Genomic DNA, 20,431 nt, shown 5'->3' with positions numbered 1-20,431 from the left:
ATCCGATGCATGCTCACCACACTCTCTCGTTACAGTTTCACCGATCCACGCTTGCCACACCACTACACGCCTGTGCATGACCACAGTTCTCCCAGCTTGCTGAGGCGGGGTTTCCAGCCAGCCAGCAGTGCGCGGTCCTGCAGTGTATCAAGAAAGCTAGTCGCACGGACGGCTTGTGCATTCATCGAACAAACTGTCACTCGGTCTGCGGCTCTGCCCTGAAATGAGAAGAAGTGTAGTGTCGCCGCCTTTCCCTCCTACCATCGCGAGACAGTAGGAAACGTGGGTTCTCTTCAGGGTCCTCAGGTCCCTCTACTATGATCGGAGCTGTGGAATGCTTGTCTGAGTCAGAATCCACTTTTCAGTCTAGTTTCGTCGTGCATGGTAACTGCAGCGAACTGGGTGACGTCGCGAGAACGTCATCTTACGTCAGCTGTTTGAACTGTGCGTCACGAGAGGTAGTCGCGGAAGACGAAGGGCGCTGGCTGAACCTCTCGCTGACAAAGCTTCGGGCCCCGCTCGAAACCATCTAAAGCGCTAAAAAGCACCTGGGCGGGGACGGGGCCCCTCTAGCCCCGCCTCACGCAGTATCTTCTTCCCAGGAAGGTTCCAGATTTGTTATTTAGAGATAGCTTCCTAGTTAGGGAGTTAGTCTCGCCAATTCAGTGGTAGGGACTGCCAAAAAAGAACCTTCCCTGCCTTGGCTGCACCCATGCCAGATGGCTCGTCCGGCGCGACTCTACGCCAGGGCTGACGCATTTCCGAGAACGTCAGGAATACTCACCCGTAAAGTATATCTCCTCTCAGGTGGTTTTTCGGGCAGACCCGCGCGCCGGTTCGCATACCGAATAGCAGTTGCCAGGTAAGTTGCTTTCCAGTGCGAAGGTGTTCCTCGTCTCGCCTCCTGTCCTCGTGTTTCGCGTCGGTGAGCAGCCGCGTTTTGCTCGGAACGGAGGGGCGTTTTAAGTTACCGATATGGCTTGCCGGAATACAGCACAGGAAATAACACTCAGTATTCTCTCATCGCTGAAAGGTTCTCATTTGGCAAGCTGTGGGGGGGCCAGTGTGGTGTGTGTAACTCCGATCCGGCACCGCAGTCCTCTCCAACGCGGGAGCCGTCGACTAGCGTCGGCTGCCGTGGTGCCTGGGAACACCCACTCTTCAACTGCAAGCTGAGAATGCTAAGGGGCGACGTCACCAGAACTGCCTGCTGTTTCACGCACCAAGCGGCTTCTTCCCGAGTTCATGTAGCCTCTCAGTCTGTGACCTTTCATGTGGTTTGGCGTACCACAAAAAGGAGAGAGAGAGAAAGGATGTTATAGGGCGCGACCCTGGGGAAGGGAGTTTTGTCGGTTTCACATGTAAAACATCACCAATGATTCTCGGATATACGTCCAAAACCAAACAGGATGAAAAAATCCGTATATCTCCACATTGACGGTGAAAGCATGCGACGGGCTTTTACCGAGGGTGTGGTTCGTTGCCACGATTGGTTCCCTCCTCCCCCCCACTTTTACCTAAAGAGCGTGAAAACCTAAGCCGAAAGGGTTTCGACCTAGGGAAAAAACTAACCCTATCTATTCTATTTCTTATTTTAACCAAGTTTAATGAACAATTCTCTAACTTTTCTAGGCGTGTTCACCGAGACGTGGATGACCGCGTTATTCACCACCCCGGAGCTTCTGCATCACTCTTCAGTCCTGGGAGTCGGTAGCGGGACGGCGTTCGACTCGTTCGTGGTCTTCGATGCATGTCTTAGGGTGTGCTACGTCTACCAGAGGGAAAGAGTACCTGCCTGCGAATCCTTGCAGGAGGCCTCATTAAAACCCTCTGCTGCAGCCTTTCCGTGGGAGAAACCTGGACTACACCAGCAAACCAGTGAAACTCCTGCTGCGTACCACAAAAAGGACACGCGAAAGCCTGCGCACGCCGGAAGGACAAAGCAAGCGCGTGCATGCCTACTCGAAGACCTCTAAAGGTAACGCGCAACAGCCATTAGCATTGCCGTGTTCTCCGGGTTCAAGCGTGCCAGAGTCGGTCTTCTAGACCCAGAAAAAGAAAACAGGACAAAATTCCTTAGCAAAAATGGAAATCAAGATGGAGGAAAGAACGTTACACTACGGACCTGAATGAGATACTGAACTTGTCACAGATCTCGGAGAATCATCAGGGGTTCCGACATTGCAAGAAGGTGGGCTTCAAGAAGATCCTCTGCGGCCTCGCGCTTGCGGAGATGCAGGGTGTCTTCTGGAGACAACGTGTGAGCGCTGAGAACACGCACGAGGTCACGGAAATGGCGACTTTGAAGCGACTGTGCTGTAACTATATTCCACACTCACACAGAGCCTCTGTCGAGGACCACGAGGCAGCCTTACGACAACGAAAACCTGTCAAGTCTTTCTGTAAGGCTCTCAGATCAGTGGAAATAAGAAAAAACAGAAATCACCCGCTCTCCCAGGGCCTGTCGCCTTCGACAGACCGCTCGTAGAAAGCGGAAGGATTGGAAATGTCTCATACAAGCAGTGTTGCCTGGAGTCAGCACCGCCTATACGCCTGGAGCCCTAAAGCGCAGCGCGTCCTCCTCAGCGCTGGGAGAGTAGCCTGCGCGCCGACGCGTTTCACGTGTGTCGTCAACAAGATTGCAGGAATAAGGAGTACTAAACAGACGTGTGCGCTCACAACGCCGAGGTTGTTAGGCCAAGCCAGACAGGAGTACGCGACAGGGAAAGTGTATGTAGAAGCCGAAGGCCGGAAACGGAGAGTGAACCAAGGGGCCGGCAGAAATCCGGCAGCATATGCCAAAGAAGAAATGAAAGGTTCGCAAACTACATCTTACTTGGTCTGCAGCTGAAGGAGACAAGCAGCCTCAGCACGTTTTCGCTCGAGGAGGTTGAGAGCCGTCTGATAGAAATCCTGAAGAACCTGCAGCACGACTGTATCATCACTCGTTGTAACAACAAGCGCGTGCTTATTGCTTAGAGGCGTCGCAGTTGCTCCCAGTCGATCCTACGAAGACACACCAGTTACCCTTCAAACTCGACCAAGTCAACATCTTTTCAGCCTCGAGAATGAAAGCGGCGACCAGCAAGATGCGTGCCCTGGGGGTGATGTCTACAGCGGTCTGTAGGCCAGGACGGCCGACAAAGGACCCGGGGTGCCAACGTGTGCGGCCGCCTTTTAGAACATGGCTTCCTGATCTTCCCAAGAATTGGCACGAAAATTCTACACCTATTCTGGGCCACTTAGGAAAAAATCCAGCGAAGATTAAGTAGCTCGCTTCCCCGGGATGTCAAAGAGTGATCGCGGAGAGAGAGCAATAACACCCTGCATCGACCTCCTGCCCAACAGCGACCCAGTTGCATTCTCTCCTCTGCTACGTGGAAACAAGGCATACGCTGGCAATCCAGCCGCACTGATACAGCTACTACTGCTACCACCTCGGAAACGGATACCCCGTCGCAAGCACAGAACGTATGACAGTTTCATGTGCGAACCCGACTGCCGGCTGCCACGCCTATACACAAGTGTTGGAGTATGACAATCAATCGGGACCAAGGACCATGCTCCACCGACTTCTCTAACCTGTGTTCAAGGTGATTCGCCCTACGTGCGTTCGACGTCCAAGTGAAGCTTCTACAATAGACTGGCCCCTAATAGCCGCTCGTGAAGGTATACGAGGCTCTCAAACAGAAAATAAAGAGAGATAGGCATTACAACGCGATGGTACTCTCTGTCAACGCGTCTGAGGCTGCCCCTGACCGGAGGAAAGTAAGAGGCAAAGTAGTTTTCTCTGATGGGGAGACACCACGGTACGCGGGCGGGGTACAGAAGCAAACGGGAGTAAAGGCGCTGTCGAGCACTCCCCGACACCTTGCTATAACCAATGGCAAAGCACCCACAGTCCTAGGGATCTCACGCGGCACGGGCTCCTGGAAAGCATTCACTCTGAGAGCGGACAACACGAAGCGACAACACGTTTCAGTTGGGCTGATGACGACCCTGTGGGTAGAAACAGAGATACTCACGCTCTCATGGAAGCGTACAAAGCCCTCTTGAGCAAGAAGATAGAAGATGCGACGCGCCCCTTGGGGGGGGAGCAATGCTGTGTCTGCGACCTATCATAAACACACACGGGAAGTCTTCACCATATCAAATTAGATATTAGCTTTCGTTGCTGTACGGGCAAGCAGCGAAAAACGTGCCCAGAACTAACGACACGCCTGACTGGGTTCGAGATCCGAGCGCTGTGACATACAACAAAACGATGTGGTGTACGTTGAACAAGGACTCAGGCGCAGCACATAGGACGCGTGAATGCGTCCGTTTCCACATTTTCCGAAGCTGAAACTCTTTGGTTCGCACGCATCCATCGCGGCCTTAACGACGCACTTGTGCGCGGCCCCGAGAACCGCCACCACACCGCCACATCACACAATTTTAAGGAAGATATCGTCGCCTGCGTACGATACCGACGGCCTGTTGCGAACACCCGCCCAACTGCGTATCTCTCCCTGACCTTCTCGGAGATGATGTACTGAAGAATACATACAGCATGCTTCTATATGACTCGAAAATAAGGGTAACACCGCAGTGTGCTTACTGTCTGGTCGTCCCAGAACTGGCAGTTTTTGCCGACCATGAAAGGGTGCTTGCACGCCATGAGACTCCACACCCGCGCTGCCTTCTCGCCACATCGCGCCACGACCGTCCTGAAGTGTGAAGCACAGAGGCACTGCGAGGAAGTTGGATCGTCCATCGTGCTGCGGGATGAATTTGAGGCTCACCGGACAGCGGACCCAACTACGCGTGAAGGCGTCACCTGAGGTGCTAAATCAGAGAACCGGCACTTAGTCTTTTGCGGCGGCTGCTTGGTTTCCCTGCGCGCATGCGGGGACAAGGTCGAGCTTCACAGAACGACGAAGTCCCGCCACTTAGCTGGATGAGGAAGGGACGGAATCAAGGGACCGGCCAGAACATCCTCAGGGGAGCTGGCTCCTAGTGCAACGAAAAAAGAGTGCTTCCGGCCACCTGACAGGATCTCTCTTGCAACGAGTGGAAAACGCGCGTACCAGCAGTCCCAGGCATACTGTCTGTTTCGACAAAAACTCCAACAAACCACGCACGTCACCGGTAAGCCTGGAACGGCTCAACAGCGCTCCTCGACGCGTAACGGTGATCTGACAGAAGCATAGCCTGAGCGTCGGGCATTATGCGCTTGTTGAATGTGCAACACCCACGCGACCCGAAATCACTTCCACAGAGAACGATTTCAGACGAGCCCGTACCACTTGAATGTCTAGAATGTCACAGAAGGATTCCATTCTTGTCGGACCGACAAGAAAACGCCTTCGCCTGTCAGAATTGCTTTGTCCCGACTCTCGTCGGCAGCTGATAGCCCAGGGCGCACAATGTCGAAACGTCATCTTACTCGTATACAAGCCTTCGCCGCAACACAATACGGAGCTCGTCCCAGTTAAGCTTGTACATTGATTGGCCGTCTGTTTACACACACAAAAGGCAGCCCGTTGCACGAAAAAGACCATCTATCTACACAGAAGAAGGTCTCCACCAGTAGGGATGCACGCTTTCAAGGCGCCACTGGCATACTCCCCTTCCCGGGTGGTCGCCGGTGAAGAGCACTCCCGCTATCGGAGCAGGGCGCAGCCACGCCAGTGGGGGTTTTTATCTAGCCAGGGCAATGCACGCTCCCATCAATAGTCATGATAGCAGTGACTCAGGACATGCCATGAAGTCACACCATGAGTGTACAGAGACTGCTGGAAAACCCGAACCCCGGAGCGGCAATAAGAGTTAAAATGATTTTTTATGAATCCACGACCGCATACGGGACGAGGATGCTCGGTGCCGTCTGCGCATTCTGCCATGCCCACCGTGGACTGTGGCCTGGAGAAATCGGTCCGGGTGCTTGGCGAGAGCCTCAAGAAGGCGAATCAGCTGCGAACGCTCTACAGCTTGTCGGTTCACACCCGTCTTCTCCAGGTTCGTGAGAACTGCCTGCTCCAGCGCCTCGAACTTGATCCACTCTAAGAAAAGAGCAGCAGCAGCAGTGTTTTCGAGAGGGATGGGAACACACACGGGGTTCGGAACACCTTCAAGGAAGTCCACACCGCTATAGCATTGTCTTAGTATCCTTAGCCACTTTCGCCGACTCCTCACCATCGCTCGAGTCACGTTCTTACTACGACTGGCCATGAAGAAATACCATACGCTCAGACACGGAGGACTACCGGAATACAATCTGTCCGTGTGTTCTAAGATGGTGGGACAGCTCACGGATTGTGGCTATATCAACCTATCAACGCTTGTCAAGTTTTTTTGCATGTACGTATGTACCTTACCGCGTACTCAGATTCAAACGAAACGAGTTCTACGTTGGTGTTGTCGGAGCTAGCAATGCCTCGTGCTGATGTACAACAGCAGCGTATAACCCGGGGTGCATCATACGATCTGCATAGACCAGCAACAAAGTACCTAGTGCACTGCCGGGAAAAAGAGAGCACTGTCAGTACGCGGGACGGTTCTGCGATGAAACGCAGCGCAACGTCTCACTCGCACTCTTTCCTCGACTGGTTTCCTCCACTCGGCAACATGCAAAAACAGCAAGGAAAACCAGAGGTGAAAGCCTCTCCCTGTGCATTAGCCTCGCGCTTGCCAGGCTCCCGTTCGGCCCCAAGCTAACTGTTTACAGACAGGAAAGTGCTACGACTTCTGTCAGGACGACGAAAGCACAGAGGGCTTTCGAAGGTCCGGTTGCGCAGAGGAACGGACAGAAGGCACGAGGCTTGCTAACACTACGGCATCTGACATTGAAACAATTCACTACCCAAAAAGTACGCTGAGGAATTCCGGTAGCCCTGATTCTGCTCCACAGAAGGGGGTAGTATAAGAGGAGAGATAAAAAGCGGGGGTCTGACAGTACACGCGAGTACACATGAATTAGGCAGGCGTCTCGTCAGACAAGACCGAATCCTGCGACATACTGCAGAAGAGATTAAGCCTCGCTTTGCCCTGCTGAGAAGCCTCTTGGTCCGCCTGGATCGCCTGTTGAGGACTACCTCGATTGTGAACAAGCTGGACGCAGCCTTCAATGAGCGCCCGGACGGTTGCACGGGCAAGCTTGTTGTCCCCAACCCGTGCAAGAATGAAGCGCTCCGCCACCTGCGTCGGAAGACGGGAGTATACTCATTTCGTCAGCAAGCACGACGATTCGCACAATTTCTCAATAGTTGGGTACTGAGACGTCGAACACATATTTGAGCCGTTTTTCCACCCTCAGTGAAAAAAAAAACGACACGAAACGAAACACCCCGACGAACAAAGCGCGACGGCGTGAATACTGTAGCCTCGCTCGGACACGCTACGGACGTCTTAGGGAATCACGCATGCACTGCAGGGAACCGATCAGCACAGACCAGCAGCTTTCCACAGGAAAATACCGTCGACGGTTACTGTTCCCCTGACGAGCTGCTTCCGAAGGCAACTCTGTCCTCTCAACATTAAAAAGCAGAAGCTGGTCCCCGTCCCCGGTCGGGTAGATGTGTTTCTTTTTTAAATAAGTCTTTCCACATATTTCGTCTCACATACCGGTGGAGAAAACTGAACGCTTGCTACTCGGTACTGCACCACCGGAGCCCGGAGCTAAGAGAACTGCGCGAACCTAAGACATTCAGTTTAAGAAAAGACGCGGGTCAGAAGTGTGAGCAGCCGGCTACCGAAGAGAGGTTACCGCTGAAATCCGTCCGGCTCAGCTTTTCACCACCCGACAAAGCGAGACAGCGTGACAGAGGCAAGCCCCCAAACTGAAACTCACTTCCTTGCAGAGCTCGAGAGTCAGGAGCTCCGTGTTGACTCTGAAGGGAACGCGCTGCGACTGGAGCCTTTCGAAAAGCTGTCGTTCTACCAGCATCTGCTGTCTTTGCTGGAGACGTTGCTGGGCCTGAGAAGACCCTTCCGCACCTCCTTTTCGCCGGGCCTGAAGACCCGTACCTCCGGGAGAGTCTGGTGTCACTGAGACAGTTCTTCCTGCCTGGTCAGTCTGACCTGCGGACAAACAACGGCGCGTCGTCTATCTTTTTCTTCTTGTGCCGCCTAACGGCATTCATCGAACGTACCCAACTCCTTCTTAGCAGACCGGGCATAACCGAAAGACAGTGCCTGCCTATCTGTTTATACACGACTGTGCTGACGCTAATCTTCCCGGGGGAGGAGACCAGGCGCGCGCCGAGCCTATTACAGAGGACGTATTGCCTGTCCTAAGGGGATGCAACGCCTCGCAATGCAGCGGCGGGCGGGCCCGGAGACATGCATGAGGGAAAATACCAACCGTGCCGAGGGCTCATATACTGTGACTCCAAATCTGCCGCTGGACCTCAGGAAGCGACCAGACCCTAGTGTGACCTGCCGGACGAACGTACGCTCACAAAGCACCCCCAACAGAGTCGGTGAAAAACTCCGGAATGAAAAGGCGTATGCGAAACACTGCGCCACGAGGTATTCCGGCCAGTGGGTTTCATACTCAGAGGAAAAGAAAGACATCTACTTCAGGACAGCTCCCGCATAAAGACTTCATATTTGCAAGCACCCCTAGTATGCAAAGAAATGAGCTCGAAGACCGGTGTGGTTGGATCTGCCGGCCTTTCTGTGCTCACCAAGCCAAACTTGGCCGCGGACAACATACGAATTGAGAACGTACCCGCAAGCAAGTTCATCAAATACGCGGGAATCCCTAGAGCGTTCTGTTGTGCCGCACTCCCATTACCTTCTTCCTCCTCCTGGCGATGCTGTAGAAAACTGACCCCCTGGAAGAGACAAAGCAAGCAGGGTAAAAACCGGCCAACCTTCTCAGTATGTCAATCGCCCGAGCCCATCTACACCGGGGGGACACGTGAGCATGGGAACTGCCGCCATGAGGTGTTCGTCGGGAGGACACCTGCAGCTAGAAGACATTCTTCTCTCTTCGCCCTCTGACTAGCAGCCCGGCTGCAACACTGACAGGCCGGTACAAGAGTTCCCTAAGCCTCCCGGAATACCGTTACGTCTCTTCTTTTCGGTCACCTACCGCAGTTATGTGTCAACTTGAATGCTGGCATTCTGTCGTTATCCGTAACGATGGCAAAGTACCAGGAGAGGTGTGATACATATTATATAGCCGGATGTTTGACCGATCCCGCAGTGGATAAATGTGGCTTTCCTTGGGTGATGGCCCAGCCATTACGTATCAATCCCTGGTGCCGTCTGCGCCGAGCTCAACTGTTTGCCCCACGGGCTCTTTTAGTTTATGACACCAAAGAATGGACGATGTACGGAGCCCCCTGCAAAGTGTGCCGGCTGTTAGAGGCAAGCACCTTCCCTGGCCACGATATGCAGTCTAGAGAAATAGAGCTGCACCAGCACGGTTTACTCACGTTTGAAGCATCAGAGTGCTCCGCAGTTTTCTGCTGCTTTCCCCTTTTCCCTCCTCCCGCTGTCGTCTTAGCGCCGGCTCCGACGCTACCAGGCCTCTTCCGAGTACCCTTTCCCTGACCCGTGCCGTGGCGGGACGGGCTGGCTCCTAGGCCTCCGTTCGACCCACTCCCGTCTTCTGTTTCTGTTTTGCGTGGCAACGCCGTCTCACACTGAACCAGGAGAGAGGAAGAGATAAGCCGAAGAAATGCACGACGTAAAGACAGATCTGTAAGGGACGACGAAGACGTGTGAGGATTGAAAGTAGGGTCACCGTTCTTGGGTGTATCACTCGGACCGCTGTTCCCGCCACAGGAGGCAGAGACGTCGAAATGCGTGTCTGGAGAGAGAGAGAATCAGAAAAAAAAACAGCTGACACGCCGAGGGAATGTATTCTGAAGAGAGCCACTTGTGATGCGTTCAAAGACCGACATGGCAAAGCTCAAGAGTTTTACACACGCAGAGACTGTGTTGTAGCGCATCAGAATAGGACATTCGAACTAAAGCAGGGCTAGACGTCTTGATGGAGACAGATAGACCTGACGAGCATAGTAACGGCAGCTACCTACGGCGAGTTCGCACACCTTATCTTTCCGTGCCGGAGCCTGCCTCAAAATCACGCTACTTCGATGAAGCACTGAACTGTCTTTCGAGGTAAAACATGCAACGTTCCAGGGCCAAGGAGGGCTGAGGCAGACCTGACAGAAAGAGCAGGGCACCTTTATACATAAGACACACGTGCTTGCATCTAAGTGACTCGCTGATAAGTAGCACGCAAAAGAGTTTGAAGAGACTAAACACAATGCCCGCGTCTAGCTCAGAATAAGAGGACCCTGTAGGAGCTCGGGTGCTCACATGTGAAAAACAGGTAGGATCTGTGGACTGAAAAAGGTGAGAGTCCGAATGGTGCTTTCCCCCTGAGGTTTTTTGATGTCACATACCGATCGAAGACAGCGGAATGGAGTGAAAGTGGCCGACTGACTTACAAGGGTCCTCAAGAGCATTCCTTACGGCCTCCTGGACACACTGTCTCCCCGCTCGCATAACTTGGAGAAAGATAACACGGCATTCAAAGCCCCATCTCTTCTGAACATACACAGCAAAGTGAGGGTACCGCAGCCTTCTCAATACTTCATCTAGTGCGAGTGAATAACGAAGCATTCCGTGAGATGTCTGACTCAATGGAGCTGAGGCAGAGGAGGAGGAGGTCTCCTCTTCTGCTCCTCTTGAGCTCCGAGCTAGTGATGGAGAAATTCCGTTCTCCTGTGGGGCGCGCCCATCTAACCCGTCCCGTTCCGAAGACGCTGCCGCGGGGGACTCTTCCCTTTCAGCTGGATCCGTTTCTAGACCCTCATCTGGTTCGAATAGACAGGGAGACTTGTCTCCTGACCCTGAATCCTTCCCGGACACGGCAGCCGTTGCCGCTGGCTCATCGGTGCTATTCTTCGTCACGTCGATGTCCTCCCCCGCAGGTGTGGCCCTGCCCTCTTGCGTCCCTGTTTTCTTTTGAAGCGGCTCTCTTAACTGGCGATTGGTAGCCTGGGATGAGACACTCCCCGAGGCGCTGCCACCTGGAGGTGACATCGATGCTGCCAGGCCAGCTGGGCCCGAAGCGGGAGCATCTATCGGGGTTACGATCAGGAGGTTGTGCTGATACAGGACGAGAAGAGCATTGCGAAGGAGAGGGTACACATCTTGAGTCTGAAGGCAAGATGACCGAGACGCAGGGGTTGAATGACTGCCCAGAGATGTACGAGAAAAGGAACTATTAGCAAATAGATCGCGAAGCTCCAGGATTGTCAGGGAGCCATGGTGAAGTAGGAGCCGCGCGCACGAAGCCACCACAGGGCCAAAAGCGTCTTCAAGAAGAAGACAGGCAAACTGAACTTCGTATCTGAACATTGAGACTGGAAAAGAAATCTTACAAGCGAAAGCCTGAAGAAAAGTGTGCGGAAGCCAATGCCGGCAAAGTCACCGCCTTGGAACGAAGAATGCCGGCGAGAAAACAAGAGCGTGAGGATGGACGAGAAAGCGGGACACGGCGGAATCGAAGTCTCGAAGAAAGGGAGGAAACAGCCGAAGCACGCAGGAAACCTTCTAGGTTGTTGGCAAAACCTGAAGCCGCCTCCGAGGCCTCTCAACTCTCCTCTTCTTTTTCCTCATCGTCGTGCCATCTCCGAGCCCTAGAACGACAGGCCCAAGCTAACAACCGCTCAGTAGCACGAGATATACGCAACCGACTCAAACTCGACGACACCACGATGGTAGGTAACGAACACAACGGGAGAGAAGAGGGATAACGACAGGGCACTGTAAACTGCGATCGCGGCCAGGCAAGTCTCTCGGATGGAGGGACCCAACAGGAGATAGTGAAGGAGAAAACACTCAGGCTTTCCAGAGGAGAAAAGGTAGAAGCAAAAGCAACCAACAAAAATAAATTCCTCGGACATCGTTCTCACTACGAGAATGCGACCAAGCAAATGAATGTAGAAAGGACGTTTTCCCCGGTCCCGGACGCATGCAGTGTGTACGGGGCCGCCGAGCAGCTTGGAGCCCTGCAGGATCGATTGTGAAGGGGTGACCTGCAAGTCCCATGCATGCCAGCTTTACGTAATCTGGGAACGCATGTGTGGTCTCAGAACTCTTTTTCTCGTCCAGCCTCTCATCCTTCTCTGCTTTTTTCGATGCACATGAGGTTTTTGAGGTGGACTTTGCCTCATGATTTCGTGTTCATTGGACTGGCACCGCGCATGAAACTCAGTCGGGTCTCCGCTTCTTAAACGCACAGCGTCAGAGCCCATGTCATGCAAGCCATTGCTGATCCGTAACCGTTGTTCTTTGTGTCTACTGACTGACTCTAAGAGAGTGAAACGCGGATTCAGTCTGCACCTTTCCAGGCTAACTGGTGACAACGATTGGCGCCCCTGGCACCCGGAGTGAACGTCCGGCCACAGTCTCTTGGACCTCGGACGGAACAAGCGACCCAGTGGTCGTTTCTATCCGGCTGTCTCTCCTGTCTGCAGAATTGCAGTGTGCATGACCTGCATTCCTGGATTTCGAATCTGTGTACGCCGGGCCGCGCACGGATTCTGTTTTCCCGTCATCCCGCCGCCCTGAGACACGACGGGAGTGGTGGCCACAACGGAGTCAGATGACAGGCCATATCTGCGGAGCATTGAGCGTCAAAGGAACAGTAGTCTTCTAAAAGGTGCGGAATTGCCGCCGTCCGTGACAACGGCTATCGTGGTTCTTGGAATGCGTCGGGCCTAGGGGCGACTGAAATCCGTGAAGGGAGACCTATGTCCGTCCTCAAACGAATCTGAGCGGCTCTTCGTCCTGTGCTTCAGCTGAACTTACCGCCTGCGGCAGGCCTCTCAGTCTTTGGAGTTGTCAGTTGCCGCGTTCTCGGCGGCGTCGCTACACTTCTTTTTTCACCGCGTGCTGTCTTTTCAAGGCGAATGCAGGATGCGCCTATTTTTCTCGATTTTTGCCGTCTTTCACTTTGCGACGTAAACCGCGTGTATCTTCCGCTCCTTTCTCTTCCTCTTATCTTCTATTATCTTCTTTCCACTCCAGGCCGCGAGTCCGTAAGCGGCCTCCTGCTCTCTCCTGCGTACTTCGTCGCTCGTCTCTTCGATACGCCTTCATGGGGGGAAGCGACTTCGTCATCGGCTGCGTGGGGAAGCCTTCGGCGGGTATGTCTCCGTGCCCTTAGATCTCGATCTCGACTGCCTGTGCACGGGTCGGCATCCAGTTGGTGTTTTGTTGTCTGCTAGGGATTTTCTTGGGCTGTTGTTTTCCATACTGCTTGCGTGCTCCTGCGTGTCCATTCACCCCAGGCAAATCGACCTTCTTCAACGCAGCCACGGAGGGGTCAGCCGCTAAGGTTGGTAACTTCCCCTTCACAACGATCAATCCTAATGAAGGCATAGGATTCTACATCGCTGACTGTCCGTGTGTACGGTGAGTTCGCTTGTTTCTACAGGTCGAAAAGATGGTAGCTGAGCGGTGTCACAGGTGTTCGGCTTCCCTGCTCGCTCCAAGGTTTATAAGTGCTTCGCACTATTTTCCGTATTTGCGACTCCTCAGAGTGGGATGCCAGGTTTATATGTCTCGGTGCACATGTTTATCAGTTGTCGGAGAGGCAATGTTGTTCCTCAGTAGGCGCCTGAAGTTTTCGGTGTGCAAGTGCAAGAAGGGATATGGGATGTTTGCGTTCTTCACCTTATAGTGGAGTACCGGTATGGGAGAATAGTGGTCCGTGACGAGCCGTCTGGGGGGTTTGTTGCAAGTGCGTCACAGAGACGCTGGCAGGTTACCAGGAGGGTTACACCGGTAATCCGTAGGCTTATGCCGATACATGGATGTTCGCTCCTTTGCCGCAGCGGGGTGTCGGAACGTCTAGAAGAATATGACGTAGTTGTCAGAGTGCGGAACAATGGAAGAGAGACATTCAGAGGTGTTTTTTCTCGGTGTTCATCCAGACACGAAGTAACTGGATGTGCACCTCGCTATGGCCGGTGCGTGAAGGGGCGGCGGTATGTCCCTGTAAAGCTTCTTGATGTTGCGGGTCTCATTCCTGGAGCACATGAGGGGCGTGGTCTAGGCAACAAGTTCCTCGATGATCTACGACATGCTGATGTCCTTGTCCATATCGTCGACGTTTCTGGCACAACCAACGAGAAGGTGTAGTCTCAAGGAAATGCACGGGCCGGAGACGCCAAACTAACTAGCCTCTGCAAGCCAGAAGCTTCCTGCGGTTCAAAGTTTGAAGCAGCTTGCTATGAAGTATATGTTTACGACTCCCATGATGAGCTGTTTTTGTGGGTGACACCCGGGGTGCAATGCTCTTTCGAACCTGCTGCCGCACATGATATCACTGACAGAGACTTCATCAGTGGGATACTGTGGGCAGCCTGCCAGGGGAACAGCTGATTTCGCCCAACTGACTGCACATACGTGTTGGGTGTCTACTCGAAATCGATGCGTGCGTGCCTGAAGGGAGAGACAACGATTGGATATGATGCGAGCCAAGACCATGCTTGGCTAGTAGAGGAAATGGAGCTGTGGATTTTCAACAACCTCTGGAGTCGCTGGGCTTCAGTTGCCAGGAGACAGAGAGCTACCGAAAGGTATGCTTTCACCGTGTTTGTCTCAGCTCTTTTGTCTTCTGGGCTTACTATGCGTCGCAACACCCGTAAGGGAAGCCGACCCACGTTTACGTAAGCCTTTTCTCTTATAGTCAGTGTCCATGCTAATATAGTTTGTTGCCAGTTAGTCGCACCCACCTTATCTTTTTTTGGTCTTGTGAGCTGGGGTTGACGCGACGCCTTGATGTGTCTTTTCTTTTTCAGTTCTCTCCTCACGACCTTCAGTCAGCAATTCAGTGGCTACGGAGCTACCCAGAGCTTGGTAGATCGCGTGCTGCGTACATACAGCGAACGTCTGAGGAAAGGCCCTCCGATGGCTGATGTGCCCGAGCCAGAACGACATGGCGAGGACGACTGGTTGCCCAGGCATGTCGGTAACGACTTAACGCTCTGGGACAAGGAGCGGGTCATGGAGCTGGTACGAAGCTGTCACTGGAAGCCGAAGGCCACGTTTGCCTTCTCCGTATCTTGAAACCGGTCGCGTGTCAATAGTAGTTCTACTTATAGTTATACATGGTTGCATGCCTATGTCTTCACACGAGTCTGTTCTTTTCTTCTCGGTGTCTCTCGACTCTATGCTGTGCGGAGCCTTCGCATTGAGAGAGGCGGTTCAAAAGCTTTCCATGCTTTTCAGCTGCTCCTACTTACGCGTGCCTTCTTCCCAGCGTTTGATTGAAGTTAAACCTCCTGTATATGTCTTTGCCGTGAATCGCGTGATCAGTTGCTTGATTCAGTGGTTATGTCCGTGTAAGGGGAGATATAGCTGGCAAAGAGATTGCGATGCTTGTGCATCATGTCCCCGAAGTAGAGGCCTTTCGACACAAGGCCGTCCGTCTTTCTTTCTAAGGCCTTCGGTCTGGAACGGTAGGAGGCAGCTCTTATCCCTGACAGCCGAACGCGTGTTCGTTTGTGTCGACCCGGACAAGCAACGTGATTCCCGGTAAAGCAGCCGCTGCACCCCTATCATCGCAACCCTCTCAAGTATCCTTCCGTCTACCGCTGTGTCTTACACGACTGTGGGCGACGCAAAACGTCTTCAGTGTAGGCATGCAGATCTCTGTATCAGCTGAGTCCATTCATTAGACTCATCCTGTCTCGGGGTACTTCGGAAACGTCTTTTGTAAGATTGGCTTCAACTGTCGAGTGCCAGTACCGAGAAGCCCCAAACACATACGTATACATACATATACACGTATACATACGCACATATATACTTGCATGTACACGCGGTGCCGAGCCAGGGCTTCAGTCGCAGTTGGTTGTCTCCGACGGACGACACGGCATGAGGCGCATCGTGGTTACAGCGAATGCTGAAATGTGTTGTTACAGTGAAGCTGAGTTAGCTCGAGGACCTTTGATATATCACCTACATATGGGTGTGCGCTACTGATGGTGTCTGTCCATCGTGCGGGTACAGGTTAAAGTTTTTGTTGAGATTCGCTTCCCGTTTGTCCTTGTTCTGAACAAATGCGACGTGGTAAGTCGCTACCCCGCGCTTAACAGGAGGATGTACGTGCGACGTGCATACGTCTGCAGGCACGGGTGAGACCGAGTGGCAGCGTCAGCAGATCCTTATACAGACGCCACGTGCATCGTTATTGCCTAGAAACCTTAGCGACGCCAGCTCTACTGGTTGATGTTACAAGTTTCCTCGATGTATGTTTGCTTTGGCAGCCGCTCCTTGGTTTCTCAGGAAATCTCGGCGGTAGGAAGTGGCAGAGGCCCCACGCCATGTCGGCACTCTCCTTATGGAATGCAAAGTGTCGTACACACGAACACTTCATGTACCGTCTCCTTGTCGTGCTCCGAGATTTTGTGTGCGAACCTCAGACAGTATCACTGTCACGTGACAATGTTGACCATGACCTAACAGGAAGCACAGCACAGACGGAGGGACACACCTGGACCTTGGTGTCTTTATGGACATGTCACATGCATGCACGGGTGTGCCTACTCCTGGCAAGCATCACGTAAGGACGCCCTAGCTCACTGATAACTAAACCGTAGACGTCTGCTCGGTGCTTTCAGCTGGGACCCTGTCTCCTGACCGCGACACCCGCACATCAAATCCACTTGCGTTTCTTCTTTCTTTTCCGCCATCTATTCTTGCATCCGATTGCATTCCGGGAAATACATCTCAGCGAATATATATATATATATATATATATGTATATATAAATAGATGTATAGTGCACCATGCAGCGCTCCGCTCCCACTACAGTCTCCTGCCACAACACCAGGAAGGAGCGTGGTACAATCGAGAGTATTAGAAAGGAGCATCATCGGAGTCGTAGCTGTAGTGATAGCAGAAGTAGAACCCGTAGTAGTACACGACTTGCCACGTCAACCAGTTTGAAACAGGGAAAATTCAGTGAAGGGGCCCAAAGAGGATCCGGTTGACAGCAAGTTTGTAGAAGGGTAGTTGTGTCTGTCTCTGTAGGGTGGTGACGCAGATCGGAACGTCATGAAACTCTCAGAAAAATTCTCCGAGCAGCCGCTTGTCATGTGCAGCGCTCTCGCTGAGTGCTTCTTGCAAAAGATGAAACAGCAGGTTAGCATCTTGTGTCTTTTCTTCTTCAGCCCGTCATCTGTCCGGGGGTAGTTAGCCGCCTGTACATTGCGCCTTCCGTTTTGTTGATCGGTGTCTTATGGATTGAAAACGGTATGCGAGCCATTCCCGCGGACAGTCGGTTATACAGAGAGATCTCACAGCCGACAGGGCTACGTGAAAAGAGTTCGGCTCATTTTCGGCTGGTTGCAAGTGTGCGGCACTTCGTGTGTTCTACCTTAAAATGTGTCTGGCTGTCGGGCGTTCGCACCTGGCGCAGCATACTCGGAGCCTGCGAAAGTGTGGTGTCTCTGCGTGCCCGTCTGGTGCAGCATACTTAGGGCTTCCCAGAGTCTGGTGTCTACGCGTGCCGAGTGGCGCAGTCTCTTCTCGTGTCTATCTGGTCACATGGCATCCCTCTGCAGGGCGGCACTGTGTTGGTAGCGTAAGAGGTTGCAGGCATGCCACACTCGCCTGCAAGGGCCTCGCCGGCGTAGGAGAGACCATTGATATTATGGCCCTCTTCAGCACAATCATTTCTACTTTCTTTTCGAGGGCAATGCAATGTTTTTGTTTTGCAGTCACATGTACGCATCTGTTGTCGCGCGGCAGTCATGGATCGTGAATTGGCTTCAGCTGCACAGGTGCCATGGGTCTTATTTCTTTAAGCTACGGTGCCTTGTGTCTCAGAAGTACATCTTGTATGAAGAAGGCGATTTCACTTTTTACACGAGGGCAGATGCTGACGACAAATTCGGCATGATGGATGACGAAGTGCGAGCCAGGGCAAGGGAGCTGAAGCCTTTAGATGAGAAGAACGCGGCACGGCTGGAGAAAATCAAAGATATGGTCATATATCGCTACGGATCTACTGGTGTCCATGAGGTCAGGTGACGCCCTTTCTATTGCCTTGGCGGATATGTGTACCTGCGTGTAGCCGGGAGTCATGTTGATAAGGACCATGCTATTGATGTCAAGTATCGCCATGTCTTTGGACGCGGAGGGGCTGTGAGGTGTGATGGACACAGAACGCGGCTCGTTTGTTCCGGGTCTTTGCACGGTAGCGGGAGTTCTTTGTGTGACTGAATGGCCGCTCTGTCGATAGTAACATTGCACTTATCAGCTTCTGCAGGATAGATACCAGGCTCGTCCAAGGAAGAGATATTATTACAGGCTGGAAGAATGTGCCTTTGTCTGGGAACTACCTTGCTGTCCTTACCTGGAATATGTTGACGTGTTCATGCTGCCTGGAATCACACCCCTACATCTGTCCTTCCTTTCACCGAGTGACTAATTACGCTGTCCCCTCTCGGTTGGCCGGACGGTCCACATTGGCGCATATCTGCCGAGTGGGTGATCTTCGCAGTGTCTGCCTCTGTATGCGTCGACAGGCCATTCGTGCAGCAGTATCACGGCAGGGGGGCCGTGTCGCTGTCTACCCTGTTAGATCGTGGAGCGCGACTGGGACAAAACCGTCCAATGCTTTTTCAGAGTGTATGCTCATTCCCGAGAATACCCCGTAGGTTGTTCATTCTTCAGACTAGTCACGATCACTCTCTTACCAAGGGAGCATCGGATACGTAGGCTTTAGGCCCCCGTGATTGATTTTGCATACCTGGTCACTGATAGATCACATCGGCTACTTCCTGAAGGTCCAGACTTCTTCCTGTTTCCTACGGGGAGAGATACGAAGGAAGCGCGGTCTCGCCTGACTGAACGGGTCAATCACTGCGTCCTTCAATTTTTCTGGCAGACAACATCAGTACAGTGCAGCGACACTTGTTGAGCACGTCAGCAGGACAGTAGCCTCTTCTTAGCCTGTGCTGACCTGGCACTGTCCCTCCATCAGGCACATGTGTCTGAGGACGGCAGTAGAGATCCCGCTGGCACGCTCCAGTCTGAAATGCTTGGGTGCATTGGGGTTTTTCCATTCGTTTAAGTTTGCGGTGTCGCGCACAGCAAACGTACCTTCGCATGGGAGGGAATGCAATTCTTCATAGCAAGCATAATATTTCGTGTGATCGGCGGAGTGTATGTACATCTCCCTAGTGGACGCGTAGGCCAGTTTTGCTCTTACTACTACAACTCTTATCGCTACTCCTGTCACTCCCTGCCTCTCTCTGTCGAAAGAACACTAGTTTTGTTCTACCTGAGTCGTAACATCAAGGCGAAAAGTCTCGCGCCTTTTTTTTTCATGAGCGTAGCCGCCGCAGCGCGATCTAGAATGGCACGTCAGTCGTTAGACTAAGGGCAGACAAGCGAACAAATTCTTGGATTTGAAGAGGGGGTGTTGGTCTCTTTCTCGCTCTGTCGTCAGGGTGCGTGAGTTTGCTGGCATGCTGCACGCGGCCATGGAGCGAAATTTTCTGTACGCAGAGGGTCCTGATGGTCGTCGAATGAAGGAATCAGAGCCTCTAACGAACGATAACAACGTTGTGCGAATTGTAACGGCCTCCAACGGATCATAAGGGGTTCGGGGGTGTTGCAGCATAAAATCGCGTCAGAATGTCGAGACGGTTAGCCTCGTCCAGACTGTTTGTCGTTTCAGGTCGGCGCAACATAACAAGATAGACATTATCTCGGGTAGTGGTAGAATCGGTCGCTTCTGGTCTCTCGTGATCTACCGCTTTGGAGAACGCATTCTCACATACAATGGCCTCATGTTTCCGAGACGGCTGATGTCCTCGTAATCTGATGAGTATAGGAAGAAAACCCGGACTGGGGGTAGGCAACAGAACACATGTTCAGTTGGAGGTATTTCCAGTTGGTTCACGCCTCATCCCCTTCCCCTGCACACGTACTTTTCCTCGCCTTGTCATAGGGTCAGTGCCTGTGGCTGCCCGGACTTCGTGATGCCCCAGCTTGAAACTGCATCATTCGTTGATGGTTGGTCGGTCTTTTTGTCGAATATCCTCAAAGTTGTCTATTACGGCTACTACAGTGGCCGTTCTCCTGTTTCGACCATACGAACTGCAGCTGCGAAGAGCGCCTTACTCAGACAGAAGACAAGCGACGCAAGAATAGACGCGTCGCGCTGTTCATACACACACGTGAGTTCTTTACCTCACGCCGCTACGACATTTTATACCAGGTGTGCTTGCGCGATGCCCTTGTGTATACCCAGAGAAGCAGCCCCTGTGCCCGGTGTCACAATCAGCCCGCCTGTCCACAAGAGGCTGGTTCCCGTCTCCTGAAGTGTGTGAGTGATTGAGAGTGGTATTTGCCCTTTTTTTTCGAGGGCGCTGAGCAGACGCGGTAGTTAGCACACAGG

At 52.8% G+C, this 20,431-nt stretch overlaps 2 protein-coding genes across 2 annotated transcripts; one reads left to right on the top strand and one right to left on the bottom strand.

The window, feature by feature from the left end:
- Positions 1-2,146: 2,146 nt before the first annotated feature.
- CSUI_008456 (dna-directed rna polymerase iii polr3c) lies at positions 2,147-11,960 on the bottom strand (the record flags this gene model as incomplete). Its single annotated transcript, XM_068068589.1, has 12 exons — positions 10,449-11,960; positions 9,426-9,802; positions 8,714-8,819; positions 7,832-8,061; positions 7,606-7,678; positions 7,002-7,202; positions 5,892-6,044; positions 5,429-5,498; positions 4,601-4,709; positions 4,026-4,115; positions 2,837-3,006; positions 2,147-2,267 (listed from the first exon to the last, which is right to left on the bottom strand). Exons 1-12 carry the CDS (start codon positions 11,362-11,364, stop codon positions 2,147-2,149), a joined length of 2,616 nt encoding a protein of 871 aa, XP_067919436.1. The 5' UTR covers positions 11,365-11,960.
- Positions 11,961-12,113: 153 nt separating this feature from the next.
- CSUI_008455 (gtp binding protein) lies at positions 12,114-20,426 on the top strand. Its single transcript, XM_068068588.1, has 10 exons — positions 12,114-13,157; positions 13,302-13,425; positions 13,947-14,148; positions 14,464-14,594; positions 14,817-15,030; positions 16,030-16,089; positions 17,053-17,163; positions 17,851-18,045; positions 18,552-18,679; positions 19,478-20,426. The coding sequence occupies exons 1-10, from the start codon at positions 13,109-13,111 to the stop codon at positions 19,626-19,628; spliced, it is 1,365 nt and encodes a 454-aa protein (XP_067919435.1). The 5' UTR covers positions 12,114-13,108; the 3' UTR covers positions 19,629-20,426.
- The last annotated feature ends 5 nt before the right edge of the window (positions 20,427-20,431 follow it).

This window comes from Cystoisospora suis (genome assembly GCF_002600585.1).
Source record: "Cystoisospora suis strain Wien I chromosome Unknown contig_4744, whole genome shotgun sequence".
NCBI classification, from domain to species: Eukaryota; Apicomplexa; class Conoidasida; order Eucoccidiorida; family Sarcocystidae; genus Cystoisospora; species Cystoisospora suis.
Note: the sequence above shows the minus strand (reverse complement) of the source record. Positions and strands in the feature narration are given on the sequence as shown.